General features: G+C 45.9%; 2 protein-coding genes across 2 annotated transcripts in view; one reads left to right on the forward strand and one right to left on the reverse strand.

Annotated features, from left to right (window-relative positions):
* Positions 1-20,072, forward strand: part of pwp1 (PWP1 homolog, endonuclein) — an 89,814-nt gene that overhangs the window by 51,431 nt on the left and 18,311 nt on the right. The window lies entirely within an intron of this gene.
* On the reverse strand, positions 24-13,706 carry c1qtnf13 (C1q and TNF related 13). The gene is made up of 2 exons (XM_043709854.2): positions 13,358-13,706; positions 24-1,357 (listed from the first exon to the last, which is right to left on the reverse strand). The coding sequence occupies exon 2, from the start codon at positions 1,349-1,351 to the stop codon at positions 275-277; it is 1,077 nt and encodes a 358-aa protein (XP_043565789.2). The 5' UTR covers positions 1,352-1,357; positions 13,358-13,706; the 3' UTR covers positions 24-274.

The raw sequence follows: 20,072 nt of genomic DNA on the forward strand, positions 1-20,072 counted from the left end.
ACTGATGCATGCTGAAAGGAGCAAACATTGATACAGAGCAGGAGTAACTGGATTGCACCTTTAAGGTGTTGAAGCACATCTGATGACCTAAATGACCTTCTATGCTGTAGTGTTGTATAGTTCAAATCTTCTTTAAGATACTAAACTATCACCCTGTAGTTAGGTACAAAGCTGCAACGAAAGATACTTTTACAGTAAAATTCAGGCATGCTGACTGCTGTATGCATTTGGAATTAAAGCAGAATGTCTATAATTGCTGAGCAGTTTAACACAGTCATGTAGACCCACGACTCTGTAGGATGTTTGGGTCTGGATAAATGAGGAATCCAGTGAAGGTGATGTACTTGCCATGGTTGCTGTACAAACCAAAGCGTGGGTGCTGCTGGCTGTATAGCCACACTTTGTCACCTGCAGCCAGCTGGAGCATTACACTCTGGCTTTGCATCTCCCTGCGCTGACTGTCATCTTCGTCAAAAATCATGGCCTGCACCTCACTGAGATTCTTCATCAGCTTAACGGAGATGGCCTTCCGGGGATGTTTCCCGACATTGAAGGAGAAATAGTAGGCACCTGGGATCTGGCATGTGAAGAAACCACTCAGCTTGTCAAAATGTTTGCCAATGTTGATGTACTCTGTGTCAAATGTAACTGCCTTGTATCGCAGATTCTCCGTGTTCTCCCCAAGCAGTGACGTTGTTCTGGCTGCAGAAAATGCAGAAGGAAGGCTGCCCTTTGGCTGAGCCGTGAGGCAGCTGAGAGTGGATTGGTTTATTTTCGGTTTAGCAATGGAATGGGAGCTGTTGGAAGTGATGCGGAGTAAAGGCAGACTGTTGCCTAGCCAACAGGGTGGCAATTCTGGATAGACCAGGTAGCCAGTGAAGGTTGTGTATGACCCTATGTTACTATACAGGGCGTACTTTGAGTTACCGTGCAGCAACAACCAGACAGTGTCACCTACGTCCAACCTCAGCATCAAGCTCTGGCTCTGCACCTTGCGATTCTTTTGCCGATGCTCATCAAAGGCCATTGCCTGAACCTCGTATCTGTTCTTCATCAGCATGACCGAGAGCATCTTTTTTGGATACTTTCCAACGGTGAATGAGAAATAATAAGCCCCAGGGATTCTACATATGAGCCTGCCCGTGTCTGGCTGGAAGTCATTCCCAATGTTAACCAAAAGTTTGTCAAATGTAACTGCTTTTTGGAAACCTCCCATCATGCTGCTGGTCCTGGCTGCAGAGAAAGCAGATTGGTCATGGAGACTGGAGTGGTAACCATTTGCTTCTGAAAATGGCTGACAGCAGAGAGAATCAGCAATTCCCATCAACAGCATGACTCTCGGAATAACCATTTCTTCCTGAAACAAGGAATGGATTTGAATTGACAAGGATTAGAAGTAAATATTGGTTAATCTAACAGTATATTGTTTGTGGAGAAAGTGAGAACTGCGGATGCTGGAGATCAGAGCTGAAAAATGTTTTGCTGGAAAAGCGCAGCAGGTCAGGCAGCATCCAAGGAGCAGGAGAATCGACGTTCCTGAAGAAGGGCTTATGCCCGAAACGTCGATTCTCCTGCTCCTTGGATGCTGCCTGACCTGCTGTGCTTTTCCAGCAACACATTTTTCAGTATATTGTTTGTGTTTGTGAAATGAAGGTAATTAGAACAATCTTGGGTTCCATCTGGAATCTACTAAATGAAAGACAACAAAGATACCCACAGTGAAGGCATGTTGGTAACTGGACCAGTTTCTGATTGTTAGATACTCTTAAGAGATGTGTAATTTTGTAATGTTGGATTTACATTGCAGGATATATGAACCAGAGAGCCCAACTGCCCAGTGTTTATGCTCCATTTGAGCCCCTCTCAACTCTCATTGAAATCCAATCAGTATATTTTTCTGTTTCTTCCTCCTGAACACAATGATGCAATTCACAGCACTTGGTGGCAACTTGCACATTCTCACCACACCCCAGTGTCTTTTAAAATGCTAGTTATTTTCTTGTTGACTGTCATATTCATGGTGTATAGTTATTTGGTTTTACTCATCATTGGAAGCAGTCTCCCTGTGCCTGTTCAAACTGTCATTTTAAATGAGTTAACCTACTCTTAGCCTTCTCATCAAGAGAGAAGAGATCAAGCCTGTTCCCTTTTTACCTGATGGATTTAATTGGAAACATCAATGTGATGATAATGTTACTGGACTGGTAATCCTGAGGACTGGACTAACTGAAAGAACTTGAGTTTAAATCTCACCATGGCATCTGGAGGAATATAAACTCAATTAAAATGCTACTCACCATAACAGTCTTAGTTCAGGATTGTTGTAACAGTACATCTGGTTTATTAATATCGTTCATGGAGGAATTCTGAAGGGAACCCCCAGAAATGTGACTCCTGACTGCCCTCTGAATTAGTGTTATCCAGCAGAAATTTGTTAGGATTTTGGAATTTTATTTATTCTTTCCACTTGGCAGGCAACAACAGCATTGACTGGTGCTGGTGACAGAGCAATTTAAAATAATGTTTAATCAAACGGAAACACTTAACAGCTTGATCTATTAAAAGTACTTAAAATCTTGGAAATAATTTTCTGAACAGCTGTTGCACTGTTCACAAGGACATGTAAGTTTGTGTAGCAGTTTTAGAACATTTCACAATGCTCTGTGGGAATTATGATTTGGTGTCTCTAAGGACTTTAAGCATCTTTATAATTTCTTGTAATGAAGAAGCGAGAGGATGTGGTTCCTGCTTGTGAAAGTCTTCCTCTGGAGGAAATCAGATCCACTGTGTTCCAGATGCGCGCATCTTGAAAGTGAAATAAATGTTTATAGACGTTACACTGGCCTGAATGATGGTCATAGAGTCATACAGCACGGAAACAGATCCTTCGGTCCAACCAGTATCCCAAACCAAACTAGTCCCACCTGTCTGCTCTTGCCCCATATCCCTCTAGGCAGTTCTTATTCATGTGTGTTTACAGTGCGCAGTGTCTCTCCCTATGAGTTTATGCATTGTGTTCTTGATAATTGATGTCATTATTTACACAGAGCGTTAATTCTGAGAGAGACTGGAAAAATCTATATCCACTATCTTTCTAAAGTGGAGTTTATGACCAAAGATTTCTTTAATCTAGTACTTTATTCACGTAACAATTCAAAAGGGGCTTCAGGAGCAGAGGTAACCTACCAGATGTTTGACAGCTCCGGGTCCTTCTTGTCTTATATTAACACCTCTGCTGACCCTCTGTATGGACCATAGGGTCTGGCACTGACCTCAGATGGACATGTGGCTGTTGCAGATTCGGGGAATCACTGCTTCAAGATTTACTGATACTTGCAGTGAATCAAACTTCCAGAACTCTGTCGGAGGCCTAAACCTGAGGCCCAGTTTAACTGCTGTGCATTTTGTCCATTGTAGGACAAGTGATGCTTTTGGGTTTTGTGTTTTTGTTGTAAATGCAGAAAGCAGCAATGTTTGAGCAAGGCCCAAGGTCAGAGTTCACCAATGGGCATACCCATTGCCTAGACACAAAATGAACACTTGACTCCAACACTAGCCCAAAGGGGTTTGTCCAGAAAGTCCTGCCCATTTTCATGGATACTCCTCAAGACAAGCTTCCCAAGTGAGGAGGAGGAATGGGCCCTTTATGGCATAGGGAGCTCTCACAAGGCAGACCCTCCAATGCACAAGCTCACCTCCCCAACACTGAATCAATTACTGTCAGTGTGTGTATGGGACTCTGTACAGTGAGTGTGTGTGTGAGATCGACCCTATACCCTACTTAGATGTATGGCCCATATCCCAGAGAATGTATATGTGAGGGATCAGTTGCTGCATATCCTGAGATAGATTCTGTGCAATTGGAATTGCTAATCGCTGTGATCAGTGTTTTGCTGATGGTTTGTGCCTGGAATCAAGAGCATTAATGCGTCAGTTTCCATGGATCATGTTGGGGGGAGATGTATATAATAGGAAATTAACAACTACAAAGACAATCGACATTCTGATTTCCATCCAGTCGATGGAAGGAAATTGCACTTTTATGTTTATTCATTCTTGAGGTGTGGATGTCCCTGGCTGTGTCAGCATTTGTTACCCATCCCTAGTTGCCCCCTTGAGAAGGTGGGGGTGAGCTGCCTTCTTGAACCTCCGCAGTCCATGTGCTGTAGGTAGACCTACAAAACCCAGTGGGAGTGAATTGCAAGATTTTGACCCAACAACACTGAAGGAATTATGATATATTTCCAAGTCAGGATTGTGGTGGCTTGGAGTGGAATGTACAGATGGTGGTGTTTCCGTGTAAAAAAAAAAAATTGAAGAAATGTGGCTGCTGGAAATCTGAATCAAAAACAGAGATTGTTGTGAGAGTTTGGCAGGTCTGGCAGCACATGTGGAGGAAAGTCGGATTTGGCGTTTCAATTTGCTGCTCACACTGTGATCTGCACTATAATGGGGAAATGAAGCATAGAGTGGGTGACCCTTCTTTCCACTACAAGCCCACTAACTCTCACAGTTACTTGACTATACTTCCTCACACACTGCTTCCTGTAAACTCATATCCTCCCAGTTCTTGCATCTCCGATGCGTCTGCTCTGGTGATGCCAACTTTGATATGTGGGCCTTTGAAATGTCCACCTTCTTCCTCAACCGAGGATTCTCCAGCACTGTGTTTGACAAGGCCCTCAACTGGGTCTGACCCAGCTCCCTCACTTCAGCCCTCCCCTCTTCTCTTCCTTTACACAACAGCGATAGGGTCCCCCCTGTCCTCAACTACCATCTCACCAGCTTCCATATCCAGAGGATCATTAGTTGCCTTTTCCGCCACCTCCATATTCCCCTCCCCTTCCTTGCCAACTTTGTGCAAGGACCGTTCTCTCTGGGACACCCTGGTCCACTCCTACTTTACTCCCAGTTCTCCTGCCTCTCAGCCCACGGCACCTTCCCCTGCAGTCGCAGAAGGTGTAACACTTGCCCATTTACTTCCTCCCTCCTCAGTATCCAAGGCCCAGAAACACCTTCCAGCTGAAGCAGCACTTTACCTGCACTTCACTCAATTTGGTCTACTGCATTTGCTGCTCACACTGTGATCTGCACTACAGTGGGGAAATGAAGCATAGAGTGGGTGACCATTTCGTGAAAGTAAGGACTGGAGATCAGAGTCAAGATTAGAGTGGTGCTTTCCCAGCACCACTCTAATCTTGGGTGACCATTTCGCAGAGCACCTGCATTCTGTCCGCAAAAACGACCCTGAGCTTCCAGTTGCCTGCTACGACAACACAGCACTCTGTTCCCTGGCTAACATCTCTGTCTCCTGTTGAGAATTTTCTATAGGCCTCTGAAACATTCCAGAGGTTCGTGGGCGGCACGGTGGCACAGTGGTTAGCACTGCTGCCTCACAGCACCAGAGACCCGGGTTTAATTCCCGCCTCAGCGACTGACTGTGTGGAGTTTGCACATTCTCCCCGTGTCTGCGTGGGTTTCCTCCGGGTGCTCCGGTTTCCTCCCATAGTCCAAAGATGTGCAGGTCAGGTGAATTGGCCATGCTAAATTGTCTGTAGTGTTAGGTAAGGGGTAAATGTAGGGGTATGGGTGGGTTGCGCTTCGGCAGGTCGGTGTGGACTTGTTGGGCCGAAGGTCCTGTTTCCACACTGTAATGTAATCTAATCTAATCAGCATAATGATGATGATACTGGACTGGTAATCCTGAGGATTTGACTATTGTCGCGAGAGCTTGAGTTTAAATCCCACCACAGCGTCTGGAGGAATATAAACTCAATTAAAATCTGGATTATACATTCAGGAAAAAGAAGAGCAGTTTGAAAGCAAGCAGCATCTTAGACTTTATTAATAGAGGCTTTGAGTCCATGGAGGTTTAGGTGAATTTGTATCTCACACTTATTGGGCTTCAGCTAGAATATTGTGTTTAATTTTGGCCACTTGAGGAAAGATGTGAAAATATTGGAGGGAGTGGAAGAAAAGATTCATGAGAACGGAATGCGAAATTTGAGTTATGAAGGTAAGTTGAGCAAAGATTGTTTTCCTTGGATGAAATAAGGCTGAGAGAAGATCCAATAGAGGTATTCAAAGTTTGAGGGATGAGGCAGCGTAGAAAGGGAGAACTTGTTCCCTCCTGACAGGATCAAGAGTATGAGATTGTAGATTTAAAGTAATTGATAAAAGAAGCAAAAATGCTGAGGGCAGTTTTCTTTGCACACAGTGGTTAAGGTCTGGGATGTGCTGTCTGTGAATGCGGTGGAAACAGCTTCAGTTGAAGCATTCAAAATGGCTTTGTTCACCGAAAAGGAAGAATGTGCAGTTTATGTGGAGAAGGTCAGAGAATGGTATTGTAAACTGCTGAGTTGGAGAGCTAGTGTGGACATTTTTAATCACTTGAACATGGGTGTAGCTGGCTGGCCAGCATTTATTGGCAACAATGGGACAAAAGGCCTTCCCTTGTGTTTGTAATAATGTTGTGATTCTTTCACCATCAGCTCTGGGTTTCCGTTTATGCATTATTTCTAGAATGGGCATTGACATCAACTCCAAGTGGTGTTCTGATTATGCTGTTGAATCAATTTGCAAAGGAGAGTTCACAACTGTTGGGGGCTCCACAGTCTCCACTGACTAATTTCAATCAAAATCCCTTCATTCCCTCAAATATCTTAATTCTCCCTCCCTGGACAGTCCATTCCACAGGAGAAAGTGAGGGCTGCAGAGGCTGGAGATCAGAGCTGAAAATGTGTTGCTGGAAAAGCGCAGCAGGTCAGGCAGCATCCAAGGAACAGGAGAATCGATGTTTCGGGCATAAGCCCTTCTTCAGGAATGAGGAAAGTGTGTCCAGCAGGCTAAGATAAAAGGTAGGGAGGAGGGACTTGGGGGTGGGGCTTTGGAAATGCGATAGGTGGAGGGAGGTCAAGGTGAGGGTGATAGGCCGGAGTGGGGTGGGGGCGGAGAGGTCAGGAAGATGATTGCAGGTTAGGAAGGCGGTGCTGAGTTCGAGGGATTTGACTGAGACAAGGTGGGGGGAGGGGAAATGAGGAAACTGGAGAAATCTGAGTTCATCCCTTGTGGTTGGAGGGTTCCCAGGCAGAGATGAGGCGCTCTTCCTCCAACTGTCGTGTTGCCATGGTCTGGCGATGGAGGAGTCCAAGGACCTGCATGTCCTTGGAGGAGTGGGAGAGGGAGTTAAAGTGTTGGGCTACGGGGTGGTTGGGTTGGTTGGTCCAGGTGTCCCAGAGGTGTTCTCTGAAACGTTCTGCAAGTAGTCGGCCTGTCTCCCCAATATAGAGGAGGCCACATCGGGTGCAGCGGATGCAATAGATGGTGTGTGTGGAGGTGCAGGTGAATTTGTGGCGGATATGGAAGTGTCCCTTGGGGCTTTGGAGGGAAGTAAGGGGGGAGGTGTGGGCGCAAGTTTTGCATTTCTTGCGGTTGCAGAGGAAGGTGCCGGGAGTGGAGGTTGGGTTGGTGGGGGGTGTGGACCTGACGAGGGAGTCACAGAGGGAGTGGTCTTTTCGGAACGCTGATAGGGGAGGGGAGGGAAATATATCACTGATGGTGGGGTCCGTTTGGAGGTGGCGGAAATGACGGCGGATGATACGTTGTACATGGAGGTTGGTGGGGTGGTAGGTGAGGACCAGTGGGGTTCTGTCCTGGTGGCGGTTGGAGGGGCGGGGCTCAAGGGCAGAGGAGCGGGAAGTGGAAGAGGTGCGGTGGACCAGTTCCAAAACTGTACAACCCAGATGGCTCCTCCTTCAAGGACCGCAATTTCCCGCCAGTCGTAGTCGACGATGCCCTCCACCGCATCTCTTCCACTTCCCGCTCCTCTGCCCTTGAGCCCCGCCCCTCCAACCGCCACCAGGACAGAACCCCACTGGTCCTCACCTACCACCCCACCAACCTCCATGTGCAACGTATCATCCGCCGTCATTTCCGCCACCTCCAAACGGACCCCACCATCAGTGATATATTTCCCTCCCCTCCCCTATCAGCGTTCCGAAAAGACCACTCCCTCCGTGACTCCCTCGTCAGGTCCACACCCCCCACCAACCCAACCTCCACTCCCGGCACCTTCCTCTGCAATCGCAAGAAATGCAAAACTTGCGCCCACACCTCCCCCCTTACTTCCCTCCAAGGCCCCAAGGGACACTTCCATATCCGCCACAAATTCACCTGCACCTCCACACACACCATCTATTGCATCCGCTGCACCCGATGTGGCCTCCTCTATATTGGGGAGACAGGCCGACTACTTGCGGAACATTTCAGAGAACACCTCTGGGACACCCGGATCGACCAACCCAACCACCCCGTAGCCCAACACATTAACTCCCCCTCCCACTCCTCCAAGGACATGCAGGTCCTTGGACTCCTCCATCGCCAGACCATGGCAACACGACGGTTGGAGGAAGAGCGCCTCATCTTCTGCCTGGGAACCCCCGACCACAAGGAATGAACTCAGATTTCTCCAGTTTCCTCATTTCCCCTCCCCCCCACCTTGTTTCAGTCAAATCCCTCGAACTCAGCACTGCCTTCCTAACCTGCAATCATCTTCCTGACCTCTCCGCCCCCACCCCACTCCGGCCTATCACCCTCGCCTTGACCTCCTTCCACCTATCGCATTTCCCAAGTCCCTCCTCCCTACCTTTTATCTTAGCCTGCTGGACACACTTTCCTCATTCCTGAAGAAGGGCTTATGCCCAAAACGTCGATTCTCCTGTTCCTTGGATGCTGCCTGACCTGCTGCGCTTTTCCAGCAACACATTTTCAGTCCATTCCACGGCTTGTTTGAAGAGGGTATATCTTCCTTAATTTTAAACTCCAGTTCATGTGCAGCAGAGCATTTGGCACTGGTAAAATCTGGATTAAAATGCTCTTCACCATAACAATCTTACTGCAGGATTGTTGTAACAGTACATCTAGTTTATTAATATCGTTCATGGAGGAATTCTGAAGGGAACCCCCAGAAATGTGTCTCCTGACTGCCCTCTGAATTAGTGTTACCCAACAGAAATTTGTTAGGATTTTGGAATTTGAATCTTTCCACATGGCAGGCAACAAGAGCACTGACTGGTGCTGGTGACTGAGCAATTTAAAATAATGTTTAATCAAACGGAAACACTAACCAGCTTCTGAGGTTGGTCTACTGGTATTCATTTATCGGTTCTCTGAGGAATGTTGAATAATGTTTGCTGATCCGCCTCTGGAAACAGAAACAGTTCCAGCCATGGGATTTGTAGGGTTTAAATGATGGATGGAGTGTGCCAGTTGATGTAAAAGAAAAACATTCTAAACATGCTTTGTGGAATTAGAGTCATAGAGATGTACAGCATGGAAACAGACTCTTCGGTCCAACCAGGTATCCCAACCCAATCTAGTCCCACCTGCCAGCACCCGGCCCATATCCCTTCAAACCATTCCTATTCATATACCCATCCAAATGCCTCTTAAATGTTGCAATTATACCAGCCTCCACCACATCCTCTGGTAGCTCATTCCATACATGTACCACCCTCTGTGTGAAAAAGTTGCCCCTTAGGTCTCTTTTATATCTTTCCCCTCTCACCCTAAACCTACGCCCTCTAGTTCTGGACTCCCTGACCCCAGGGAAAAGACCTTGTCTATTTACCCTATCCATGCCCCTCATGATTTTTATAAACCTCAATAAGGTCACCCCTCAGCCTCCGACGCTCCAGGGAAAACAGCCCCAGCCTGTTCAGCCTCTCCCTGTAGCTTAGATCCTCCAACCCTGGCAACATCCTTGTAAATCTTTTCTGAACCCTTTCAAGTTTCACAACATCTTTCCGATAGGAAGGAGACCAGAATTGCACGCAATATTCCAACAGTAGCCTAACCAATGTCCTGTACAGCCGCAACATGACCTCTCAACTTCTGTACTCAATACTCTGACCAATAAAGGAAAGCATACCAAAGGCCTTCTTCACTATCCTATCTACCTGCGACTCCATTTTCAAGGAGCTATGAACCTGCACTCCAAGGTCTCTTTGTTCAGCAACACTCCCTCGGACCTTACCATTAAGTGTATAAGTCCTGCTAAGATTTGCTTTCCCAAAATGCAGCACCTCACATTTAGCTGAATTAAACACCATCTGCCACTTCTCAGCCCATTGGCCCATCTGGTCAAGATCCTGTTGTAATCTGAGGTGACCCTCTTTGCTGTCCACTACACCTCCAATTTTGGTGTCATCTGCAAACTTATTAAATGTACCTCTTATGCTCGCATCCAAATCATTTATGTAAATGACAAAAAGTAGAGGTCCCAGCACCGATCCTTGTGGCACTCCACTGGTCACAGGCCTCCAGTCTGAAAAACAACTCTCCACCATCTTTGAGCCAGTTCTGTATCCAAATGGCTAGTTCTCCCTGTATTCCCTGAGATCTAACCTTGCTAATCAGTCTCCCATGGGGAACCTTGTCGAACGCCTTACTGAAGTACATATAGATCACAACTACTGCTCTGCCTTCATCAATCATCTTTGTTACTTCATCAAAAAACTCAATCAAGTTTGTGAGAAAAGATTTCCCACGCACAAAGCCATGTTGACTATCCCGAATCAGTCCTTGCCTTTCCAAATACATGTACATCCTGTCCCTCAGGATTCCCTCCAACAACTTGCCCACCACCGAGGTCAGGCCCACTGGTCTATAGTGAGTTAAAAACAATGACAGCAGATGCTGGAAACCAGATTCTGGATTAGTGGTGCTGGAAGAGCACAGCAGTTCAGGCAGCATCCAAGGAGCAGTGAAATCGGCGTTTCAGGCAAAAGCACTTCATCAGGAATAAAGGCAGTGAGCCTGAAGCGTGAAGAGATAAGCTAGAGGGGGGTGGGGGTGGGGAGAAAGTAGCATAGAGGGGATGAAGGTGATAGGTCAGGGAGGAGAGGGTGGAATGGATAGGTGGAAAAGGAGATAGGCAGGTAGGACAAGTCATGGGTTAGTGTTGAGCTGGAAATTTGGAACTAGGGTGAGGTGGGGGAAGGGGAAATGAGGAAACAGTTGAAGTCCACATAGATGCCCTGCGGTTGAAGTGTTCCGAGGCGGAAGATGAGGCGTTCTTCCTCCAAGCGTCTGGTGGTGAGGGAGCGGCGGTGAAGGAGGTCCAGGACCTCCATGTCCTCAGCAGAGTGGGAGGGGGAGTTGAAATGTTGGGCCACGGGGCGGTGTGGTTGATTGGTGCGGGTGTCCCGGAGATGTTCCCTAAAGCACTCTGCTCGGAGGCGCCCAGTCTCCCCAATGTAGAGGAGACTGCATCGGGAGCAACGGATACAATAAATGATATTAGTGGATGTGCAAGTAAAACTTTGGATGTGGAAGGCTCCTTTAGGGCCTTGGATAGAGGTGAGAGAGGAGGTGTGGACGTAGGTTTTACAGTTCCTGCGGTGGCAGGGGAAAGTGCCAGGATGAGAGGGTGGGTTGTAGGGGGGCGTGGACCTGACCAGGTAGTCACGGAGGGAACGGTCTTTGCGGAAGGCGGAAAGGGGTGGGGAGGGAAATATATCCCTGGTGGTGGGGTCTGTTTGGAGGTTTCCTTGATCACAATTGATCTCTTTGAAACCGACGTACCCCTCGTTGCATTAGAGCCAGTCTCAATACCAAAAACTTGGCTGTTTGTGCTACATTTCCCTGAGAATCCATCACCCCCTACATTTTCCAAAACAGCATACCTGTTTGAAATGGGTATATCCACAAAAGACTCCTGCTCTAGTTGCCTACCTCGCTTACCCTTCCTGGAGTTAACCCACCTATGTAACTGTATCTGAGACTTTTCCCCATTTCTATTACTGCCATCCATCACATATTGTTGCTGTTGCAAAGTCATCGTCGCTTCTATTTGTGTCTCCAACCGATCCACTCGATCTGATAAGATTCGCATCCAACAGCATTTATGGCAGATATAATCCGCAGTAACCCTTAAACTCTCTTTAAACTCCCACATCTGACAAGAAGTACATATCACTGTCAAGGCCATTTTTGCTCCTTCACAATCTACAGACCCAGAAAATAACTGTCTTATTCCTCTACAAAACACTGCACCAGGTTAAATTAATAGCTATGGCTTATATTTTAAGTTTAATCAAGAGACTTATCTCCAAAAACATATAATCAAGAAAGAATCCACTGTACCCACTACTGCAGCCTTTCTCTTGGACAGACTTAAAACAACAATTAACTTATCTGATTCTGTGCTGTGAATTTCGCCCAACAGTTCCTCCAAGATTAGTTGTGAATTTCACTGTTTGTTAATTTTCCCAGATGCACGCCGATGTCCAGCGGTACACGAATTCAAACAGCAAAGGCAGTAACTGTGCAGGTTTTCTCTCTCTCTCTCTCTCTCTCTCTCTCTCTCTCTCTCTCTCTTGCACTGTCCTCACCATGTGCATTCTCTGACCTCCTTCAGCAAATGGGGCTTAGTATACTGATAATTTCAATCATGCAGTGACATTTGACTGGGGGCGAACGTGCACATGGCTATTTACACAGGTTCAATGACTAGGATTTAATCTGTTTAACCTGTACCTGGTCCTTGCAGAGTCCATTCTGTACATTGATCATTGAATCACCTGAAGTAGTGTTTCACAAGTTAGTTTTGAATTCTGTTCTCTGCCACCCAAGCCCCACTTCAAACACTGGCCACATCCACTGCTCCTTTTGATCAGCAGGATAATCTGGTTGAAGCTTAGAATACTGAGAGGCTTGGAAAGAGTGATGTGAAGATGTTGTTTCCCCTTGTGGGAGAGACGAGGACCCGGGGGCACAACCTCAGAGTGAAGGAAATAACCCTTGAGAACTGAAATGAAGAGCAGTTTCTTCAGCCGGATCTGTGGAATTCATTGCCACAAAAGGCTCTGGAGGTCCAGTCATTGAGTGTATTTAAGACAGAAATGGATAGGTTCTTGATTGGTAAGGGGGTTCAAGGGTAACAGGCAGAAGGCAGGAGAATGGGGTTGAAAAACATTTCAGTTGTGATTGAAACTTTTGCAGCATTCAACGGGCTGAATAGCCAATTCTGCTTCTATATCTTGTCGTTTTTAGACCCAATGGAACAAACACATGACATTACCAGCCCCTCTTAGTCCTCAAAACATCAATCATTTCACTTTTTGTCTGTTTGAATCAATTCCCTCTTTTAGCTGTTGCTGCACCAAAATCATTTCAATTCTCAGTCCTGTAGGTTTATTTGTTACGGTGCACATGGCTGTCCTACTAAACTGTTATAATGTATACTCTGGCTTCATTACTGGGTTAAACAAAAGAACCAATTATAAATAGCGAATAAACATTCATTCAGAAAATTAAAAATAATCCTGTAGTGTTTAGAAAAAGTAAATATACTTACAAGAAGGGCAATAGGATTTTGATCTGTGAAGCGGTGGAATATAAATACTGAATAATTAAAATGCAGACTACTCTTATTGAAGCTCTCTGTTTCTGCAGGCTTGTGAATACAAGGTCAGTGCTATGTCTTTGTGGATTTCTCATCGCCTTGTATGAGGCGCACTTTTGTACATTCTGGTTTACATGTTAGTGTTTAGTGCCAACTGAATAAAAGGTGCCATGTACCATTAAGAATAGGGATCAGCAAACTAAATTCCCAAAGTATTCATTTTGTTCATCAGCATTCCAACAGCTTACCATCATTCCACTGTAGTGTAAGCTCATTCCACTAAAACACTAATTTTAATATTGTTGCTGATCCTCTTATTAGTCTGAGGAGGAGCTTTAACTGAATGTTAGTCATGGCGAATCTACAAGTGATGTTTGAATATTTAAAGGTGCTTTTACTTGGTCCCATGCTGTTGACAGGCCCTAGTTATACACTTCTTTATGAGCATTTGAGATATGTGTGGGTGATGTATGTATTTGAGCCATAGTCATCAGCATCAGGGTCTAGGTGCAGGGGCAAACATTTAAGACCAAGTCAAAGGCCCTTCTTATAAGAAATATTTTCTATTTTAATTGTTACATTCACAGCAAGATTGCCCTGATGTTGATCATACCCTGTTTTCAGTTCAGTGGGAATACAGTCCCTCCTCAGTCTAGGGCTTAACCTAGTTCAATTCCTATATAAACAATTCAGTCTGAATTGCCCTGTGCAATGGACTGGCAAAGTATTCAATTGCATCAGAGCCACCTCAGATATCCAAGACAGCCCACTGTTACCTCTTCAAAGGAACTGGGGAAGGGCAATAATGCCAAAGGTGCCTATGCTCCAAGAATTTTATACTGTTTAAATTATTTACAGCATTTGTATTTAAGTTGTGTGCTTTGATCTTGCGTAATTCCCCTGCTGTTGGCATTGGCTGGAAACAAGGACTTGGATTGGCGACAAAGATTTCATATGACTCAAGAAGTCTGTGAGCAATACAGTCAGATTGCATCTGATAAACAAATTCTCCACTCAGAGTGAGCAATTCTGTTAACAGTCTTGGACAGCAATGTAAACAACTGTAAAGCATTTTTCCAAGCTGGGTGCCTGTAAGGAATCTGTTGCATGTTTCAGTGAGCAAATAGAATTGTTAATGCGTGATGCAAGGGAATTGCAATGTGATGTTGGAACTAATGAAAATCATTGAAGTTTGTTGTGCACAGTTAACCATCTTCTGTCTAACTTGATTGTCTTGTTTCTGTTTCCTGGGTTCCAGAAAACCGCAGGAAGATTAGCTTTTTCCTCGTTTCCGGTGAAATTTTAAATTGGCTTCAAAGCAATCCCCTTCCATTCACAATTTTTAAGTCTGATCCCCAGAGAAGGTAATTACAGGCCGTTGCCTGCCAGTGTGCAATTTGCCCACAGGGAGTGCAGCGTAGGTTCACGAGGTCAATTCCTGGAATGGCAGGATTACCTTACACCGAAAGACTGAAGCGACTGGGCTTGTATACCCTTGAGTTTCGAAGATTGAGAGGGGATCTGATTGAGACGTATAAGATTATGAAAGGATTGGACACTCTGGCAGTAGGAAACATATTTCCACTGATGGGTGAGTGCCGAACCAGAGGACACAGCTTAAAAATACGGGGTAGACCATTTAGGACAGAGCTCAGGAGAAACTTCTTCACCCAGAGAGTGGTGGCTGTGTGGAATGCTCTGCCCCAGAGGGCAGTGGAGGCCCACTCTCTGGATTCATTTAAGAAGGAGTTGGATAGAGCTCTCAAAGATAGTGGAATCAAGGGTTATGGAGATAAGGCAGGAACAGGATACTGATTAGGAATGATCAGCCATGATTATATTGAATGGCGGTGCAGGCTCAAAGGGCTGAATGGCCTACTCCTGCACCTATTGTCTATTGTCTAACCCCATCTATGTCAGCCTCCAATTAGATCACTCATTAATTCCAAACGTTACTTGGATTTTGGTACATCCGAATGTTGAACGCTGCTCGATGAGATTCTGTAGGATGTAACCGCTGTTTGTTTCCCATAGTTTCCAGTTAGTCCACTCTGTTATATCAGCAATATCCCAGCTCCAGGACAGCAAATGAGCAGCTGTGAACCATTTTATGAACAGATTACAGCCTGCGCCATAATAAGGTGCACAGCTTGTTGTGTAATAGGATGTATATGAAGTGAGATGAAAGTGTTTTGGACTGCATTTCTGATCGTCTGGAGGCAGGGAATGATTGCTATGTTTCGATGGCATAGACATACACCAGATTTGCTCAGTATCAGACCTTCAGACCCCACTGTGCACCTTGACCTGTGGAGATCTGGTGTGTCCAGGCAACTCGCCTGCAAATTCCAAGCCAATATGATTCTGCCAATACCTTTCTGTGATTTAGAACAGGTGAGAACGGAGGTGAGGTGAGAGGAACACTGTCTGACAGAGTCCCACTGCTTCACTGAATGGCACAGTACCTACCAATTTTCTATGTTAGTTCTCTTGGACGTACTGAGTTCAGTGATAAAAGCAAATTACTGCGGATGCTGGAATCTGAAACCAAAAGAGAAAATGCTGGAAAATCTCAGCAGGTCTGGCAGCATCTGTAAGGAGAGAAAAGAGCTGACGTTTCGAGTCTTACTCACCCTTTGTCAAAGCTAAAAAAAGGAAGAAATAGGGAGGTATTTATACTAGGCTGAGAGAAGGTGGGTCATGGCTCCAGAAGCAAAGGTAGCAATAAAGAGGTGATAATGAAAGTGCATAGAGAGATTATAGGGAGATTAGGAGCTGTGAGTGACCAAGGCTGAAGCCAGAGCTATGTGACAAAATATGTGGGGGATGGGGGCGGGGATGTGTGAAGCAGAGGCAAAATAGAAAACAGGGGAGAAGGGTAGCAAAGGGGGAAGAGGAGAAGAAAAAAGTGATGAGAGAGTGGGGAGTGAGAGAAAGAGAGACAATCAAGAAATAAGAGGTACAGAACAGTGGAAAAAAATATATAAAAAAGGTAAATAAAATAAATGAAATAAAATTATGGAGCAGAATGAAAACAGAGGGGTCAAGAACGGATAATCATCTGAGGTCAATGATGTTGTTACCATGCTATGACAGCGTTACACCTATCTGCTATGCACAATGGGAAGCTGACCTCTAACTGTACATTAGCTCCTTTTAGGAGTTCCAATTAATACTCCCTTTGGTTTGATAGGACACGGGTGTTTGAAGCTAGTCTGTAAGAGGCACACTAAAATCCAGGAACCTACCCAACCAAAAGTTGCTTTAAAAAAAAATGTCAGCCTCTGCAACTCTTTGTTTTATAGAAGAACTGCTTTTATATTGGGGTGTGGAGTTTGTAGTCCAGTCTGGATCGGGATTTTGTTCTACTGTGGATCTGAAGATGAAACAGATCCTTGCGGAACACCGCTAGTGACGGCACTCCATGAAGAAACTTTGCCATCAACTACTACCCTCTGTCTTCTTCCATCCAGCCAATTCCTAATCCAAACCTCCAACTCACCCTCAATGCCATATCTCCGTATTTTCTGCAGTAGCCTACCATGGGGAACCTTATCAAACGCCTTACTAAAATCCATATATACCACATCTACCGCTTTCCCCTCATCAACCTCCTTCGTCACCTTTTCAAAGAATTCAATAAGGTTTGTGAGGCACGACCTGCCCTTCACAAAACCATGCTGACTATCCTTGATCACATTATTCCTATCCAGATGTGCATAAATCCTATCCCTTACAATTCTCTCTAAGACTTTGCCCACAACAGAAGTGAGACTCACCGGCCTATAATTACTAGGGTTATCCCTACTCCCCTTTTTGAACAAGGGAACCACATTTGCTATCCTCCAGTCTTCTGGCACTACTCCTGTAGACAAAGAGGACATAAAAATCAAGGCCAATGGCTCTGCAATCTCCTCCCTTGCTTCCCAGAGAATCCTAGGATAAATGCCATCAGGCCCAGGGGACTTATCTATTTTCACCTTTTCCAGGATTTCCAACACCTCTTCTCTACATACCTCAAAACCATCCATTCTACTTATTTGTGACTCAGTATTCACATCGACGACAATGCCCTGTTCCTGAGTAAATATTGAAGAAAAGTATTCATTCAGTGTCTCCCCAATCTCTTCCGCCTCCACACGCAACTTCCCACTACTATCCTTGACTGGACCTATTCCTACTCTAGTCATTCTTTTATTCCTAACATACCTATAGAAAGCCTTAGGGTTTTCCCTAATCCTACCGACTAAGGACCTTTCATGTCCCCTCCTTGCTGCTCTTAGCTCTCTCTTCAGGTCCTTCCTGGCTACCCTATAACTCTCAATCGCCCCAATTGAACCTTCACGTCTCATCTTGAGATAGGCCGCCCTCTTCCATTTAACAAGGGATTCCAATTCCTTATTAAACCACGGCTCCCTCGCACGACCCTTTCCTCCCTGCCTGACAGGTACATAATTATCAAGGACACTCAATAGTTGCTCCTTGAACAAGCTCCACATATCATTTACACTCTTGCCTTGGAGTCTACTTTTCCAAGCCACACATCCTAAGTCATGCCTCACCGCATCATAATTTCCCTGACCCCAGCTATAACTCTTGCCCTGTAGTACACACTTATCCCTCTCCATCACGAGAGTAAAAATCACCGAATTATGGTCACTATCCCCAAAGTGCTCACCTACCTCTAATTCTAACACCTGGCCTGGTTCGTTACCCAGAACCAAATCCAGTATGGCCTCACCTCTTGTTGGCCTGTCTACATATTGTGTCAGGAAACTCTCCTGCACACATTCAACAAACACTGACCCATCTAACGAACTTGAGCTATAGCTTTCCCAATCAATATCAGGAAAGTTAAAGTCCCCCATAACAACCACCTTATTACTGTCACTCATCTCCTGAATCACCTTCCCTATCCTTTCTTCAATGATTCTAGGACTATTAGGAGGCCTGTAAAAGACTCCTAACAGGGTGACCTCACCTTTCCTATTCCTAACAGCCCAAACTACCTCAGATGGCAAGTCCTCATCCATCATCCTTTCCACCACTGTAATACTATCTTTGACAAGCAATGCCACACCTCCCCCTCTTTTACCCCCACCTCTGACCCTACTAAAACATTTAAATCCTGGAACCTGCAACAGCCAATCCTGTCCCTGTTCTAGCCATGTCTCCGTAATAGCCACAACATCGAAGTCCCAGGTACCAACCCACGCTGCAAGTTCACCTACCTTATTTCGTATACTTCTTGCATTGAAGTATACACACTTCAAGCCACTTTCCTGTTTACAGACACCCTCCTTGGAAATTGATGCCATGTTCCTAACCTCCCTACACTCCAGGCCCTGCACCCTGAAGCTACAATCTGGGTTCCCATGCCCCTGCAGAGTTAGTTTAAACCCCCTCCAAGAGCACTAGCAAACCTCCCCCCAAGGATACTGGATCCCCTCAGGTTCAGGTGTAGACCATCCTGTTTATAGAGGTCCCACCGTCCCCAGAAAGAACCCCAGTTATCCAAAAACCGGAATCCCTCCCTCCTGCACCATCCCTGTAGCCACGCATTTAAGTGTTCTCTTTCCCTATTCCTCGAATCTCTATCACGTGGCACGGGTAACAAACCAGAGACAACAACTCTGTTCGTTCTAACTCTGAGCTTCCAACCTAGCTCCCTGAAAGCCTGTCTAACATCCTCAGCACTCCTCCTACCTATGTCGTTGGTGCCAATATGGACCACGACTTCGGGCTGCTCCCCCTCCCCCTCCAAGACCCGGAAAACACGATCAGAGACATCACGTACCCTTGCACCTGGGAGGCAACATACCAAACGTGAGTCTCTCTCGTTCCCACAAAACCGCCTATCTGTGCCCCTAACTATCGAGTCCCCAATTACTACTGCTCTGCTCTTCTTCACCCTTCCCTTCTGAGTAACGGGGACAGGCTCCGTGCCAGAGACCTGAGCCCCGTTACTTACCCCTGGTAAGTCATCCCCCCCACAAGTATCCAAAACGGTATACTCGTTCTTGAGGGGAACGGCCGCAGGGGGTCCCTGCACTGGCTGCTTCCTCCCAGTCCCCCTCACTGTCACCCATCTATCTGCCATCTTTGGAGTTACTACTTCCCTATAACTCTGATCTATGACCCCCTCTGCCTCCCGAATGATCCGAAGTTCATCCAACTCCAGCTCCAGTTCCCTAACACGGTCTTGGAGGAGCTGGAGATGGGTGCACTTCCTGCAAGTGTAATCGGCAGGGACGTCGATGGCATCCCTCACCTCATACATGTTGCAGGAGGAACATTGCACTGCCTTCACTGCCATCCCTCTAAAGCTAACTTTTGTTTAAAAAAAAACTGGGTCTAAAGAATACAACAAGCAAAATTCAGCACTTACCTACTTACCACAACAGATGTTATTATTAGGTTAGAGGAGGAGGGCGGGTGGGAGGCACTACCCGTGTAGTGCCTCGGGTTCCTCTCCTTCGCGCTTTTAAAGGGGGAAAAAACCTACCCAGGTAAGCTTACACTAACTGCTTCCGGGTCTCGGCTGCCCCTCTGGTCGTCGTCACTTCCCCCTGGTGCTCCCGCTCTTTCTGTGAAGAGAGAGTGAAAGAGAAAAAAAAACACCGCTGCCCGCTACCGGTAAGCACTTTTAAAACCAAACGGTCTTACC

This window comes from Chiloscyllium plagiosum, unplaced genomic scaffold, assembly GCF_037043375.1.
Source record: "Chiloscyllium plagiosum isolate Xiang-an unplaced genomic scaffold, Cpla_swu_hap1 HiC_scaffold_19, whole genome shotgun sequence".
Lineage (NCBI taxonomy): Eukaryota > Metazoa > Chordata > Chondrichthyes > Orectolobiformes > Hemiscylliidae > Chiloscyllium > Chiloscyllium plagiosum.

Bases quoted from the DNA above. Each gene is read 5' to 3' on its own strand.
- c1qtnf13 (XM_043709854.2), bottom strand. From the start codon at position 1,351: ATGGTTATTCCGAGAGTCATGCTGTTGATGGGAATTGCTGATTCTCTC.